The following is a 16,846-nucleotide window of genomic DNA, read 5'->3' as shown; positions in this document are numbered from 1 at the left end:
CAAACAGAAGTTCTCACCTAATTAACTGCAGTCTAAGTCACATGAAGGAACAAACAAAATTCAAACACCCATGTTCTGCTATGAATGAAGTTAAATGAACCATTCCCCCTTAATCTTGTCCTTAATTTTACCCAAAAAATAGATGAAGGATCTTTACATGGCAAAAGAATACACAGATGTTACTGAAAACAGGTGCCTCTCATTTCCTTAAAATGAAAATGGCAGCAAAATGAGTTGAAATGATGGAACTGATTATATTATTTTTCTAAATTTTTTCTAACAGCCATTCCCCCAAGAACAATGTTAGGTATCTGAATGCCTCTTCAATATCAAGTATCCATTTAAAAAGGTTAATGCTTCAAAAAAATACAAAAAACACCCCCCCACACACACACACACCAGTTCTGCATTAGGTTTTCAAACTGTTAACAACATCTGGAGAAACATTTAAACATCTTTCTTGCTACAGAGCTACTAATTACTTTGAAAACCTAGCCTAGACAGGACCAAAATAAGGCAGCTAGCACTGCATTGGAATTTACAAGGCAGTATTTATTTAACTAAACTTCTGCTGGGAAAGATCAACCAGCATCCATACATAGAGAAACATGGTACATTTATTTTTAACATTTCAAATGAAAATTCCCAATTATAAAAAAGTAACCTCACGAAGGGACTTTACAGATGAGAGACATTTTCACCAAGTCTTATCTTTATTATTTCAGTTATCTGCATTAGACCAAGATCTCGCCTAAACTCAATTTTTTGTTTGGTGCCACAGACCTGGGCTTTGAGATGGATTCTTTTTCCAATGAATTTTGGAAAAACTGCAGTCATGAATTCAGCATGATGTCAGTGCTACAGGATCAAGCAGGAAGAAGAGATTAGCTCTAAAAGGAGCAAACTCATTTAAATGCAAAAATGTAGTAAGTTACAAAAGGATATGCGGAAACCTAAAGAGCTGAAATTTGCCTAAGTGATATGAGGTGAGAGTCTGTCCCAGTACAGAAGTCCCTCAAAGAAAAATAGTGCCCATATTTTGTTAGGCCATCAGCCTGAGAATTCAAGTGACAAGATGCATTTCTCATTAAAAAATGTTGAAATTACAGTCAAGCAGCACTCAATAGCTAAAGAATGGCAGAATTATGGCTACCCATGCAAACTTAATGTGTCCCTCTTGTACGTATGCATGTATATATTACGACAGCTTTTAGTTACATGATCACTTACTATACTTTCTACCAGGCTCCTGTGCACGGAATGGATAAATGCTCACTGACTGGGTAACTATTTCAATATTTCATTCTCATTTTGTGTGCGACCTTGTGCCTTGCCTACTGCACACCATCCAAACCCCGCACTGACTACAGAATTAGTATTTTCTTCATGGTATTTTCACTATGGCACTCATCACTACTGCATCTGAAAACTTATTTTAACAATACTCCCGTGAGATAGGAGATGAAAAATCCTACCTTTGTATAGATGAAATGATGAATAGAAGTTAAAGGCCAAAAATGTCAAGTACTCACGAATTTTGCATGTGCCCAATACCACTCAGGATCTGATTTTATAGAGTATTTTAATATAGAAAATGCTGTAAAATATTAAAGTATATAGATTTCAATTTTAGGTGTGAATGCTCAGCACTTCTGCAAATCAGACCACGTCTCAGTTTGGGCACCCTGAAAGTTAAAACACACAGTTTGAGGCCACCTCTGAAAAGTTTTTGTCTTAAGTGACTTCCCTAGCATCATACAGGAACTCCATAGCAACTACCTTAGCCAGAAGATCATTCTGTCTCATCCTGCAATCCCACGTCATTTTCTTCACATCTTCTAACTTCTGGAATAAATGAGGCATAGCCTCCTTCACTACACACAGGCTGCTTCATTCTGTGCACTGAATTAGGCCTGGTTCTTGTGGGGAAAAAATACCATGTGATCATATAATTAAAGACTAACAATGTATATATACACACGGAATCTGAATTAAGAGTGCACAAACAAACTTGATTCCAGCATTTCCTAATATTCAAACGCTTGACTTGCAAACTTAACATTCTTTCACTGTAGCCCCCCTGCAATACCCTACATTGTTTTAAAAAGCAAAAGGAAAAACAAAAATTCCATGGTGTGGAAACATGTTGATGCCCACATGGGTCTCCAGCAGGATTACACCCTTTAGTCTCACAGCATCAATATCTGCCACTTAAGCTAATAGACTAGCTGGTAGGAGTGGTAGGCTGTAGACTGACCAATAGAGAGAGATGAAACATTCTGCCACTATTTTATAGCTATTTGCTATACAATAAAGGAATGCTGGGAGTCCAGGACTCGGAGTCCAAATCTAGGTCCTGAAGGTAATTGTGCTCATTGGTTATAGATCCTTCTGCCACAGTCCCCTAGTACGTGCTTCCATGCGACACACACAGCTTACCCCTTTCTGTCCACCCCCTTTGTTCCCGGCCCCTCCCTGTACCCCCCAGCATTTGAGTCAAGCTGCTTCCTTCTCTACACTGCCGGGTGCGATTATCTTTTGAACTTTTAAAATACTGCGACAAGCTAACATTTGTATTTGTAACACTTTATATCCGATGTTCCAGCACATTGAATTAAATCTTCACTGAGGGACTGTAAAATGTTTTAAATCAATGGACAAAGAACACTGTATATTCATTGTGTGTGTTGGGGAAGAGAAAAAAGTAGTGCATAAATAGTAAAATAGCCTATATTTAAAAAAGCTGTGCTTGTCCCTAAATGTCAGTACTCAGCTGACTAGAAGCTGTTGTAAATGCAAGAGAGATTCCAAACACAATGTAACCGTGTTGGATAATAAGACACACCAAAGGCATTCAAATCTGCAGTACTGCTATTTTAAGCTTTAACATATCTGTCTTCTACACTGCTGTTCTAAAAAAAGGAAACTATCTCTGGAATTTGAACAGACTGTTCAGTATTTTAAGCAGTTCATATAGCCGCTTGACATTTTTGATCATACAAATTCTTCCATCAGGTAAAATTCATGTTACTGAGAAACAGGTTATTGTAAAAAATAATTTTCAAAGGATAAATTAAAAATTTAGCACAGAAGTATTCAGATTAATACAGTATCTTAAACACTTTGTTAGAGAGCTCTAGCCAGTAACAGGTACACATGCATGTGAACAGACTTGATCCACTGATCAGTCTTTTTCCAAAAGTATTTTGAATAGAGAGACTGTCCGAATACTGTGATATTAGAAGGAAAAAAGTTGAGAAACAGTATATGCTTGCTAAACAAGAATTATGTTTATTTAGCTAGTGAATCACCTAGAGGAGTAAATTTTCACTTCCATGATAGCAATCTGTCAGGCTTGCAAACACCCAGAAATAGGAATTAAAGGTTTTAAATGTAGTTATAAAGGTCATAAAAAGTCTGATTTAGACTGAGGTACATTTACTCAAAACTGAGATTCATTGAGTGGTAGCAAACAAACAGTTCCTCAGACAAATGCACTTTTTTCAGTATACATATTACAGAAAAAATAAAGAAGTGTGCATTAACCGGTGCTGTCCACCAAGCTGCATATTAATATTCTCTTACACCAAACAGTTTGAAACAAGGGAAATGTCATTCTAATATAATTTCATGTTACGTTTCATTTGGCTAAACTGCATCTTAAAGTTGCTTTGCCATATTAAAAGTTTACTACAATAATTTTCACATGAACATTTAGACTTGAGTTTTACTCCAGGACTAAATATGGCATGATTTTGCTTTTAATCTGTTGAATAGCTAAAAACTGACAATTAAAAAAAAAGTACAAAGAAAAAATAAGTTGAAGCAATGTAAATCTCACATCATTGAATCACTTCTAATGGTTAATTGTTAGTATTTAACAAATTCAAAGAGTTAATGAATCCTTGCATTCCTTCCGTCTCCTGTGCCTTAGCTAGGATGCATAAATACAAAAGACAGCAGGTACTGGTAAAAGCTTCAGGACAGAAAGTGCTTGACAAAGTTACAGTTCTCAAGTGTGTTTGGTGAGAGAGTATAAGGGCAGATGCACTGATGAGAACCATTACAAGAAGAGTCAATTTCGTGTTAAAGTGTTCAAAGATGTCACCTTAAGCAGAAAAAAAGCTTTAATAATGTCTTCTTAGACATATTAGGCATTTCCAGAGTCTACATCATTAGTGTTGTAATTCTAGCAGGACATCTCCATATAGTTATTGTTTGTTTCTATTTCTCTCCTGCAAAAAAAAAAAAAGAGGAAATAAAATTAAAACAAGCATTTTCACATTAAATTCTGATATTCCCCCCTCATTAGAGCAGTAATAATGTCACATGTCAACTTCCTTAAAGAATGCAGCATGTTTTACAGGAAATGAAATCAATGTTCTGTATGTATTCAGGCGAAGTGGAATGTTTAGTTCAGGATAACTTTTTTAAAGTAGTGGAAATTAAAAGGCAAATCTGTTTAAATGACAATGAGCTGTTGAAAGGAACACATCCCACTGTTACATTTAGGCACCATACTGGAGAAATATTTGCTTCCATTAAAAAGACATTCCACTAAATGAAATGAACAGTCAAAGAAAAAAAAAAAGCGCTATTCAGCATTCAAGCAAGAAAAAAAATTACCTTAAATTTGCTGCCTACGTTGTCAGCAAAATGGACTATATGTTTAATTAGTAGAGTTTTAAGTTTCCTTGAAGTTTTTTATTCCCTACAGTTCTGGAATCTGTAATGTTATTGAGTCACTAGAGCTTTTATCCAAAACTCAAAGTCAATGTGAGTCTCTTAACTTTACTGTGCTTTGAATGAATTCTGTGCCACTACTGCTGCACATATTGTATCCCCCTGTGAAAACAGCTGTAATAATTAAGGCCCATATGCACCAATAAATGTAGATAAGAAGGAATCAACAGTAGAGAATGTTGGGTCAAAACCTCTCCCCCATTTTTTTAGAAATTGTTTTTGCTATTAACAGGCAAAAAGGTGATTGGGAGAGAAGAGATTCTGCATTTTAGTGTTTCCATATGCAACTATGTTTTATAAGTGCATTATGTAGTATAGTAATTTAGTGATGCATAGTGAAAGTATTTTCAACATTTTAAATACTCTTCTGGAAAATTCCACATACAAAAAGGCTTCTGCTGTACTCACAGGTAATTTTCATTACAATTAAAAGGAGGAGACTAGATTAATTTTCTAATTTTTACTAACTTTGCTACATGTTTCTGGTATTCAACAAAAAAGTAGCACAATGCTAGAATGAGAAAGAACCTCTTAAATCTGAAGAATGATTGTCACGTAACATGCTGAAGCTATATATAGTGTTCCTCACTGTTCATATTAGGCAGGAAAAAAAACAGATGATCCTGAATGAATGCTTCCAGGAAGACAGACTACAAGAAAGAAGGTACACAGTAGCCATATATGACTGAAGCTGTTCTTATTAAAAGTTCAGAGTATAGCTGAGGCCATGGACTGTACAAAGAGGTTTGGTACCTTGATGCAACACCTTTGCAGCAGCTCACAATGGTGCAGTTAGACCCTCACCACTCAAAATACAACCACCATTACATACATTGGGCCAGATTCTGTCCTCCAAATTGCCTGCTTCACACTACTTTGACAGTGCAAATTATTTGTACTATAATAGTTCCAAGAGTCCTTAATCAGGATCCCACTGTGCTGGATGCTACACACAAAACCTACCCCAAAGAGCTTACAATCTAAACAAGCCTATTTTAAATAGTAGGAAAGGTATTTTCTCTGTTTCCCATTTTTTCATCATTTTTATAGCAAAAGAGTACATTGCATTAAAGCCTGCAAAGGAAAGATTTTTTTATAATGGGAAATTAATGAACCATTTGTGTGTATTAGTATGTCATTGGTGCATTTCTCAGGTGGCTGAAGACACTTGACCTTTGGCCTCATTTCTCACTGTGTAAAGACATGCAAAAATAGCCTACTAATGCACATTTTGTCACAGCTTATTGCTGTATCATTAGCAGACCTCCACTGAAAGATGCAATATTGAAACGTGAAGCAGTGAAAAAAAAGCACAAGACCAAATGATTTTGATTTAGGAAAGGTTTTTGTTTGTTTTTAAACAATATTGCACTTCTGAAATACTTACATTATACTTGCAAATGTTGTGAAGAAAGAGCTAACTCCTGGAAGTAACCTCAAGTATATATTTGCTACGAAGTGTCTCCCATTCCCACTGAACCCCCAACATATTAACCACAGAGACCTTCCTGATGCTTATTTGAATTTTTATATCCAAATTTTTAAGTCTCAAGAAAAATCAGTCTTCAATTCCATCAGAAAACAAAAAAGGATGTAGTCTTTAAAAACCCCCTTCTCCAAGCCCATACTACCTGCATATTTTCAATTCCTGAATGTACGCGCACACGTGCACACAGGGAGAAACAAACTTTACATTTTTGCTGCCTCGTAGATTTTACATTTTGAAATCTCATTATAAAGTGCATAGAAGAATGTGTCTCAAATGCATTTGAAATGGTCTTTAGTACAACAAGATGAAAGAACAGAAATACATTTGTACACTATATTGTTTTTTCCCCCCCAAAAAACTACTTAAAGTAAAATTCCATTTAATATCGATTCCCTTCTCCCATCTTGATGACCAGGCAGGAGGGGGAATGAAAATGAATATCCAGCTCCCAGGACAGTGTTTTGGCTCTCAAACAGTGAAGACAGACCAAACAATAGAACACCTTTATCCCACGCTTTCCCTGATTAGAAGAGAGCATCTTCACTTGAGAATATATTCCAGTGTACAGTCTGAACTCTCCCTCAGTTCCCATTCATCTACATTCTTTTCTTTACTTCTCAAATTCTGACTATCAGAATCTTTCCCAAATCTCTCCTTGGCACTCCAGGATAGAAAGCTCCTTCAATCAACTCAAGTTCTTTGCCATGGGACAACAATGCAGTCTGTTTCACTTTAGAATTTATTGCAAGCCATGATGTTACTGGGCTTTGGGTGGAGTTTATCCACAGTACATGGAGAGTAATTAGCATTTGAATTAAAGCTACATGAGAATGCAACAGCTGGTTAATGATAACTGCTAGCTATAGACCACATGGTGAGCAGATTTTGCTACACATACTAACAAAATAAAATTAAGGGGATGAACCTGGAAAACACCCAGGCTTTGGAAATGCATGCATCAATCCAGAATATACAAACATGTGGAACTGATAATATAGCAACTTACGTTCAGCTCTTCCATATTGCCTTATATTTCATGCAATTTCAGTTCTTTCTAAATTCAGGTACCAACTGAAGGATCACCAGATGAAAAATGCTCTGCAGGAAATTATCCTCTGAATTATGAATTCAATGACGTACCAAGAAGTTATTTTAGTTCCCCCCGCCCCATTTTCCAAAACCCAAAGCCATGAAAATGAGTAACTGGTTTAACTTGAAACTGTTTCCTATTCTGAGATCAAAATAATCAATGAAAGAAATGGACAATGTAACTTTTAATGCACTTTTTAAATGGAAGGGGGAGGAAAAAGTCAAAGGGTAATTTTTGATGAAAAATTTAAGGCCCCAGTCTGACAAAAAGCAACAGCAATGTAAACAGAACATTTTATTAGTTCAGGCCAAAAAGGAGCTGTAAAAGTTCAAGAGGATTGGCGATTTGTAAAATCTATTAATGGAAATTGTGAGACTGTATTTATAGAGCCCTGCAAATCTGCTGGTATCCACGGACAATGTTTGTGGATCATGGATCAGATATAAATTTTGTATCGGTGCGGGGTTCTATGCATTTAATTTTTTAATATGAATGTTTACCGCACAGTGGGTTGGAAATGCAAGCAGTCACAACACATAAAAAAGGCTTTGCTAGTATAGCTCTATTAGTATACTAAACCTACAAAGTGGTGCAACAGCATCTATACCAGGGGCTTTTGCTGACAGCTATTTCAGACATAAATCACCCCTTATCACACCCATAGGCAACATAGTCATGCAATCAAAAGTTTGTAGTGTACGCCTGGCCTCAGTATGAGAGAACAAGGAAGTGAAACTGACCTGACTAATGAACAAAATGCAAAACATAACAGATATCATTTACAGTGTCACCTGAAAGTGAGAACAGGCATTCACAGGGTACTTTGGTAAATAAGAAGGGGGTAGCATTATCTCCAGTAAATGCAAATGAAGAAGTAGGACTGAGTGAACCTATAGGCTCTAAAGTTTTATATTGTTTTGTTTTTGAGTGCAGTTATTCATAAAAAAAATCTACATTTGTAAGTTACACTTTCATGATAAGAGATTGCAACTACTGTACTAGCATAATATGAATTGAAAAATACTATTTCTTTTTTCCAGTGAATATATTTGTAAACAAAGGCCTTGGCTACACTGGCGCTTTACAGCGCTGCAACTTTCTCACTCAGGGGTGTGAAAAAACACCCCCCCTAGGCGCAGCAAGTTACAGCACTGTAAAGCGCCAGTGTAAACAGTGCCCCAGCGCTGGGAGTGCAGCTCCCAGCACTGCAAGCTAACCCCCACAGGGAGGTGGAGTACCTGCAGCGCTAGGAGAGCTCTCTCCCAGCGCTGGCGCCGCGACCACACTCGCACTTCAAAGCGCTGCCGTGGGAGCGCTGTACAGCTGCAAGTGTAGCCATACCCAAAAAATATAAAGTGGGCCCTGTACATTTTGTATTCTGTGTTGTAACTGAAATCAATGTATTTGAAAATGTGGGGAAACATCCAAAAATATTTGAATAAATAGTATTCTATTATTGTTTAACAGTGCAATTAAAACTGTGATAATTGTAATTTTTTTAATCTCATGCTTAATTTTTTTAATGTTGATACGGATGATCCAATCTATACTGTACGTGAACTTTCAAAAAGCCTTTAACAAGGGCCTTCACCAAAGGCTCTTGAGCAAAGCAAAAAGTCATGGGATAAGAGGTAAGGTCCTCTCCTTACTCAGTAACTAGTTAAAAGATAGGAAACAAAGCATGTGAATAAATGGAGAGTTTTCACAATGGAAAGGCAAACAGTGGATTCCCCTTGGATCTGTATTAGAACCTGTGCTGTTCAACACATTGATAAATGATCTGAAGAAAGGAGTGGAGAGTGAAGTGGCAAAATTTGCAGACAATGCAAAGTTACTCAAAGTAGTTAAGTCTAAACCTGATTCCTTTTGTAACTCTTTGCAATTTCATGAAACTGGGCAACTTGAGCAACAAAATGGCAGATAAAATTCAATGTTGCTAAGTGTAAATAATTTAAGCGGAAAACAATCCCAGCCATACACAACTAATTTAGACCCCAATTTTGTATCACCCACTTTAAGATCTTGAAGTTATCATGGATAGTTCTCTGAAAACGTCTGCTCAATGTACAGCAACAGTCAAATAAGCTAACAGAATGTTAGGAACCATTAGGAAAGGGATAGACAAAACAAATTATGATAACGACACTATATAAATCCATGGTATGCCCACCCCTTGAATACTGCATGCAGTTCTTCTTGCCTCATCTTATAAGAGATATTAGAATTGGAAAAGGTGCAGAGAAGGGTAACAAAATGATTAGGGGTATGGAACAGCTTCCATATGCGGAGAGATTAAAAAACACTGGGACAGTTCATCTTCGAAAAGAGATACCTAAGGGAAGATATGATAGAGGTCTATAAAATCATGAATAGTGTAGAGAAAGTGTTATTTACTCCTTCACATAACACAAGAAATAGAGGACACACAATGAAATTAATAGACAGCAAGTTTAAAACAAACATAAGGAAGTTCTTCTTTACTTAATGCACAGCCAACTTGTTGAACTCGTTACCCACTTATAAATTAAAAATACTTTTTTATATATTTAAAACCATTATAAATGCTGGAGGCAAAGTGGTGCTTGGGGTGGAGGTTAACAGCTTGTGACCCTTTGAAGGGTCCCAACCCCCAGTTTTAGAACCCCTGGTCTAGATCCATATCAGAGGGGTAGCCGTGTTAGTCTGGATCTGTAAAAGCAGCAAAGAGTCTTGTGGCACCTTATAGACTAAGACGTTTTGGAGCATGAACTTTTGTGGGTGAATATCCACTTTGTCAGATGCATGTCTAGATAATACTTAGTTCTGCCCTGAATGCAGTGGACTGGACTAGAAGACATCTCCAGGTCTCTTCCAGTCCTACAATTCTATGTTCAGCAAAATTCTGCAAGCCAGTGTTGTTACATCGGCCCTCTCGTCTAATGCAGACAGCATGGAGAAGAAAAGAGTGGACAGGAGAAAGGTTCAGAAGTACCAGCAGGAAAAGGAGAGGGAGATGCACCAAGACAGAATGAGCTTTCTCAGGCAGAAAATCCAAATGCTGCAGGTCCTACTTGACCTACAAGCCCAAATGTCACCCACTACCTACACTTTGCAGTCCTCAGAGGTAGGAGTCTGCATGGTAGCAGACCCCTACATTCCCCAACATACCACAATCATAGGCTGCATCTTTACTCTTAGCACTCCATACTAGGGGAAAACCACTGCTTCACATACACTGACTTGTGAGAACTATGGTTGGTGTATGTGTAGCCATAGCAAACTAAATGTGTACACTGAAATGGACAAAAAAGTCTGCTGCTTTTCCAATTTTCAAGTCCCATTCGATTAATTTCTGTTAAAAGTTTGTATTGCGTTGCTTGGTTTTTGCATGCTGTCTGCACTGTTTCTGCCCCTCAAATTTTGGAGAATAAATTTATCTTTATGAGTTCACAACACATTGCAGACTGCACAGTGGTATTCAAAGCACGTTACTTATACATGTATTGCAAGTGCCACATATCTCAGATTTAGGAAAACATCCAGTCATATTTATAATTGTGCAGCCAGCACAGAGTAATTCATAGCAACATCCAATGCTCCAGGTCCAGATAACAGTCCAGCACAGAACACTACTGTGACTGACCATTAAAGTGCTCTTTCAAAGGCTCCCTCAACTGCATAGCTCCATCCTGAGCTCTTGGAATGACCCTTGCATCTGGCTATTCAAAATCAGCACACAGATGCTCCACTTCCCTCCATTCTAGCATCAACTTCTCCCTCTTTGCCCCACAGATATTACACGACACAAACAGGCAGCTACAACATTACATCTCAGTGAAAAAAATATCCCAATGCTGTGAGTAAACACTGCCAGCATCCCTTCAATCTACCAAAAGCACATTCAATTGTTATTCTGCACCTGCTGAACCAGTAGCTGAATCTTTCCTTGATGCTGTCAAGGTGGCCAGTGTACTGCTTCACAAGCTAGGGAAGCAAAGGACAGGCTGGGTCCATCAGAATCACTACTGGCATTGCTAATGGTAACCTGCTGGTCAGGAAAGATAGTCCCCTGCTTGCAACTTTCTGAACATTCCTGTGTTCTTAAATACGTAAGCATTTTGCACCTTCCCTGACCAGCCCCACACGGATATCAATGAAGCACGCCTGGTGATCGACCAATGCTTGCATCATCATAGAAAAGCAGCCCTTTCTACTGATTCACTCTGTGGCAAAGTGAACTAGTGCCAAAGTAGGGATGTGCTTGATGTTTATTTCTCCCCCCCTCCCGCCACAAGGTCCAGGAACCCATTGCTGTAATCCACTACATTTGGCACATTCCTGAGAGTCACAGTCCTGAATAGCAGGAGATGATTAATGACCCTATACACTTGCATAACAGTAGTCTCCACTGTGGATTTTCCAACTCCAAAATCGGCTCCGACAGACAGCAATAAAGTTTTGCAAGCTTCCAGAGTGTTATCGACACTTGCTTCTTTACTATAGCTCTCATTCTGGTGCCCCTGCTCTGGAGGGCTGGGGTCAGCCAGGCGCATGGATCCAGGAACTGCAGCCACAAGTTCTGCTTGTCATCCCAAACTTGCATTATGATGTAACCCCACGAGTCAGTGCTCAGTCACTGGGTTCAGAAAAGGTGCCCACAGCTTCTTTGTAAACACCAACAACCTTGAATTGTTTTTTGCTATTTCCTTTAATCTGTCCTCAAAGAAATCAACATGTCCCCCATTGCTGCAGTACTTATTGTGGGTCTGCAAATTCAAGAGACTCAGGCGCTCTGTATTTGCAACGTTAATGAAAATAGTGCAAAGCTTTGCAGGCTCCAGGCTTCTGTCTGAGATGGAGGACACCAAAAAATGCTGTGCAGGTTTGTGGGATTTTTTTTTTTTTTTTAAAAGCACAAAAATTATGAGATACACATGGCTTGTGGGATGGAGAAAGCTGCATGCTGGAAACTTGATTCCTTGGGAAACTTATTTCTACCTACAACACATTGCAAAAAGTTCCCACAAGACATCATGCCAGATGATGAACCATGGCACACTAGGATACCTATCCCTGGTGCATTGTACTTTCCATCAACACATAGATCTCTCAACTTTCTATGCACAAAATTTCATGCATTTTTCTACTATTTATGAATGTGATTACTCATTCCCTATCTAAACACATGAAACTACTAAAGTTAAAAATAACAGAATTCTTACTTGTTTTCCTATACGTATGACTGTGCAATTCCCGAGTTTCTTTCACAAGTCTAAATCATTAGAAGTTCAACTAGATTTCAGATCAGTATTCTGTGGACAGTTTAAAAACTGGATATTGGCCAAAGTTTATTCCATAACCACGTTCAAAAATACAACATTAAAGACTGAATATGTAGATAGTTTTCTTTAATGAAAATGTACTATATTTTGGTAAAAGATTCAACTGAGCAGATTTATAGGTCCTGTAGTTTCTCATCCCCTGCAATATGCTCAGCAAACAGAGGTATTCTATTTGCTGGATTAGTGTTAGAATCCCAACAAACAGAACAGTTCCAATGCAGAGGGGAGAACATACACTAAGTGTGTGTTATTGCAAATACCACATAACAAAATACAGCATCAACAGATTTAAGCTTGCTGTCTTTCTTTCAAGGACTTTTAGTAATCTGGTACAACAGCTTGGCATCTTGCAGAGAATTAAGATAAATAAAAATTGATGGATAGTTTTGCTTAAAGACCAACTGCTCAACAAACCCCACAAAAAACTTTATAAATAAGAAGACCATGCTCCTTTCCTGGATATTTCTTGAACCAATCCCTCATTCTCCATTTTCTTTTTTGTTAGTAAAGATTTTTTTTGCATAAAAACAGACTAAAAGCCCTAGGCTACAGTGACAGGGAAGAAAGACAGACTGACCACATCCAAAGAAGCTATGAACTGCCCCTTCTCCAACACAGCCCTAGAGCTGCTGAAGGAGGACTACTCTCAGCACACTCTGATTGAATGTCTCATCATAATTTGGTCACATGCAGCACATAGTGTATGGCAGAGCACCTGGTTTGGACAAGGCACTCTGCAGAATTTGTTCACAGACTTTTGGTCCAGAAGGCAGCAACTGCAAAGAATTTAATAGGTAAGGGAAGCCATCAAAGGAGCATGCAAACCAGATACAAGATGGGAGAGACTATATCTAGACACTTGAGAGCATGCTCAAAAAGGAGGACAGATCTAGGCTCCTTAGTCAGTATTTGAATGTCTGTAAGCCATCGAATAACAGCCTGAACATACAAGATGCATAAATGACTATGGCAATTTCCACTCCACCTACAAAGGTCTTCCTGTCTGTCCCGCTGATCTTCCTGTCCAACAGGCCATAAAGGAAGATATTAGCATCCAAGAGAAGATCAGACTGGGAAAAATACTCTAGGCTGAAAATTCAAGCATCCATGAAGTTTAAATGTAATCTGTATGTTTTTATTGGTGTTTTTGAGGCGGGCAACATAAGCAACAGTTGCAGTACTGGGAAAGGGAAACTCCTCTGAATCTGAGCCAAGTTCCCCTCTCACATAAAGGAGACGGGAACAGAATGCGTGCCTATGAGCACCTAAAAGACCTGGATACTCACTTAGGATGAGAGATGTAAGTCTCTCAATGGAGGCCGGGAGTAGGTAGGAGAAGAGAAAAGACAACACATAAAACCCGTTGCTCCATCAGATTGTCCCAGCATCTAGAACTTTGTACTTTCCATGAAGGAAAGCAAGAATGCATGTAATTCCCCCCGATCCCACTAGGAGATATGGAAAATCCATGTCATTTTTCTTCTCTAGCATATCTGGAAGCATAGTTAGTACTTCAAGCATGGCACAATCAACTGGATTGACCTTGTTGCTGGAACCTGATTCAAGGAAGACTAAATTCAACATACTATGCTCACAGCTAAGGGAAGAGCCACAATCAGGGCACTTAACTTTTGTCTTGAAGATTTCTCCTGTTGCTCTTCTGAGGCTTGATCTGGAGAACATACCAAGCCAAATGCAGAACAGTGGCACCACATCCCAAGATACTCTGTTGCAGTTCCAGTAAGAGACAGAATGCAACTACGGCTATGTTTACACTACACAGCTTTTAGCAACACGGTTGTGCTGCTACGCCTTGCCACTAAGAGGTGCGCAGTGTAGCTGCTATTTGTCAGCAGGAGAGCTCTCCTGACAACAAAAAACTTCAACCCCCCGCCCCCATGAGCGGTGTTAGCTTTGTTGGCAGGAGAATACTCCTGCCAACACACAGTCTTTTGGGGGGGGGGGTGTTTTAACACCTCTGAACAACAAATACTTTGTCTTTCACTTGCCAGTGCAGACAAAGACTAAGTTTGCTTGTGTAAGTGAGGTACAGAGGAGGAGACTGCGTATGTAAATTCCTTCAGCAATAGCTAACACATGCATGCACCCAGAGTCTATGCTGGTAGTAGCCATGCCATAGATTGGTACTGCCACAAAATAATGACATTTCTTGTGACTAAAATTTAAAAACAATGTCACAATTTAATTCCAACCACTCCTACTGGTTTATATGACTGTTTAAGAGCCACATTTAAGAGAACAGCTTGTTGTGCATTAAAGTTTTTTTTTCTCCGACTTAGCTAACAGGCTCTTAAAATTGGTTTCTCAAATCAATGTAACAAAAGCTCCTGCTTTTAACTTATCACAACAACAAAAGGAAACAAAAGTTGTAATAACCTTCAATCGCTAAAGCAGATGTTTAAAACAGTTGGGGAATAATACCCTTATTAGATTCTTCACTAATCTGAACCTCAATAATGTCTCACACCACCTAGACAGTGGGTTAGTCAGTAGCATCAACTCTACTTTACGAGGTAAAGCCACAAGGCAAAAAGGATTAATTTCACACTTGCGCATTCACAAAAACGGACATTAAAAATCCAAAAAACTAAATTGGCACATGTTGATTTAACATGTTGGATGTAGATCTGGCATAGCAGTATCAATTTACACTGGTGTCCTTTCTGTTACCTGAATTGGCTCCCTATCAATTTCTGAATCCAATTTAAAACTTTGTCACTTCCACCTCCCTCGTCACTTCCACCTCCCTCCATAGGGATGTTCCTCCAGTCTAGTCCTCTATCTGGACTCTGATTACTTCATCATTTCCTCTTCTCTTCAATTCTATAGGCTTCTGTTAGAAGGGGAAAAGAGCAGGAGACAATGTCATTTATGTTGTCACAATCAGATACACCAACTGTATCTGAATATCTCCTATTTTTACCTTAAAACCTTCCTCCTCACCTTAGGACCTAGCCTATTTAGAAACTGTCAATTGCCCCCTTCCTTTCTCTCATTCTTTTTATAAACGTGCACACATGCTTATTTGCTACTTAAATTACCTGTACTCTGGCTTCTCTCATTTTGAAGTCATGAGATTCCTTGCACTACATGAATGGTGTATTAAAATAAATAAACTGAACTATTCAGCTACAGTAATAAACAGTACCAGCTTGAACTGTGAAGCTATAAATTCTTGCTACCCAAGTGGGTGGCATTCCCAGGTCAGGAAGAAGGTTAATATTAATGCAGGAAAATTTGCACTGCAGCTGCCCACTCTAAAGGCAACAGAAAACATTGTATAAAGTAGTACATCTCTACCCTGCTATAACGCAGTCACGGGGAGCCAAAAATCCTTACCACATTATAGCTGAAACCCTGTTATATTGGGGTAGGGGTGGCAGGGCTCCGGCGGTGATTTAAAGAGCTCCAGGGAGCCCGGAACCTTTAAAGCGCCGCCCGAGCCCTGCTGCCACAGCCCCAGAAGCAGCGGCGGTGCTCCAGTGGTAATATAAAGGGCCCTGCGCTCCCCGCAGCAGCTGGAGCCCCAGATCCTTTAAAGCACCGCTGGAGCCCCGCTGCTACCGCGCTATACGTGAACCCGTGTTATATCAGGTCGTGTTATAGCGGGGTAGAGGTGTATATAAAAAAACTCATCAAATTTAGTCTACTCATTCTAGTGAAAAGGTGAACCACATTCGAGAGCATTAATATAGTGTATGAAATCTAAAGGTTTTTTTGTCTGAGAATAAGTTTAAGACAGCCTGGGTTGTAAGCAAAAATCCAAAAATTCAAAGCAACAGTAACAAGCTCAAAGCGTTCTCTCGTAAGGGGACCTAAGCTATCAATTTCAGCACCATTTTAGCTTTCATTTACGGCACTAGACACTCCACTTTTTATTTTATTTTTAAAACAGCTACAGATAACTTCCAAATGTTAATGGATGCAGCGTTGCTTTACTACATCTGCAAACAGCTAGTGCACGTGCATCTGCTGTTGCTCATATCTTTGCCACGCAGAAACTGAGAAAAATTAATAAGACCCCGGCCAGCTTCACTGATACTAAATCAGAACTCTCTGGACAGCAGTAAAATAAAAATAAACTATTTTATGCGTCTGCTACTGGGGAAAATAATAAGCAGCAGCCACAGCCAATGGTGTTTAATAGGAAGGACCTCCCAAAACAGTGTCCAGAAAGAATCT

General features: G+C 38.8%; 1 protein-coding gene across 2 annotated transcripts in view; it reads right to left on the bottom strand.

Moving 5' to 3' along the window:
• Window positions 1-534: 534 nt before the first annotated feature.
• The window catches only part of YTHDF3 (YTH N6-methyladenosine RNA binding protein 3), a 41,908-nt gene continuing 25,596 nt past the window's right edge, over window positions 535-16,846 (bottom strand). The window contains exons 5-6 of one of the 2 annotated variants that reach the window (XR_005594152.1): window positions 15,335-15,497; window positions 535-4,235 (exon numbers count right to left, since the gene is read on the bottom strand). Coding sequence is in view for 1 of the 2 variants with exons in the window: in XM_039524965.1 (XP_039380899.1) it covers window positions 4,212-4,235 (24 nt within the window). In the remaining variant the exon portion in view is untranslated. The remainder of the gene's footprint in view (window positions 4,236-15,334; window positions 15,498-16,846) is intronic. The other variant, XM_039524965.1, reaches the window with a different exon arrangement.

This window comes from Mauremys reevesii, linkage group 2 (assembly GCF_016161935.1).
Source record: "Mauremys reevesii isolate NIE-2019 linkage group 2, ASM1616193v1, whole genome shotgun sequence".
Taxonomy (NCBI): Eukaryota; Metazoa; Chordata; order Testudines; family Geoemydidae; genus Mauremys; species Mauremys reevesii.
Note: the sequence above shows the minus strand (reverse complement) of the source record. Positions and strands in the feature narration are given on the sequence as shown.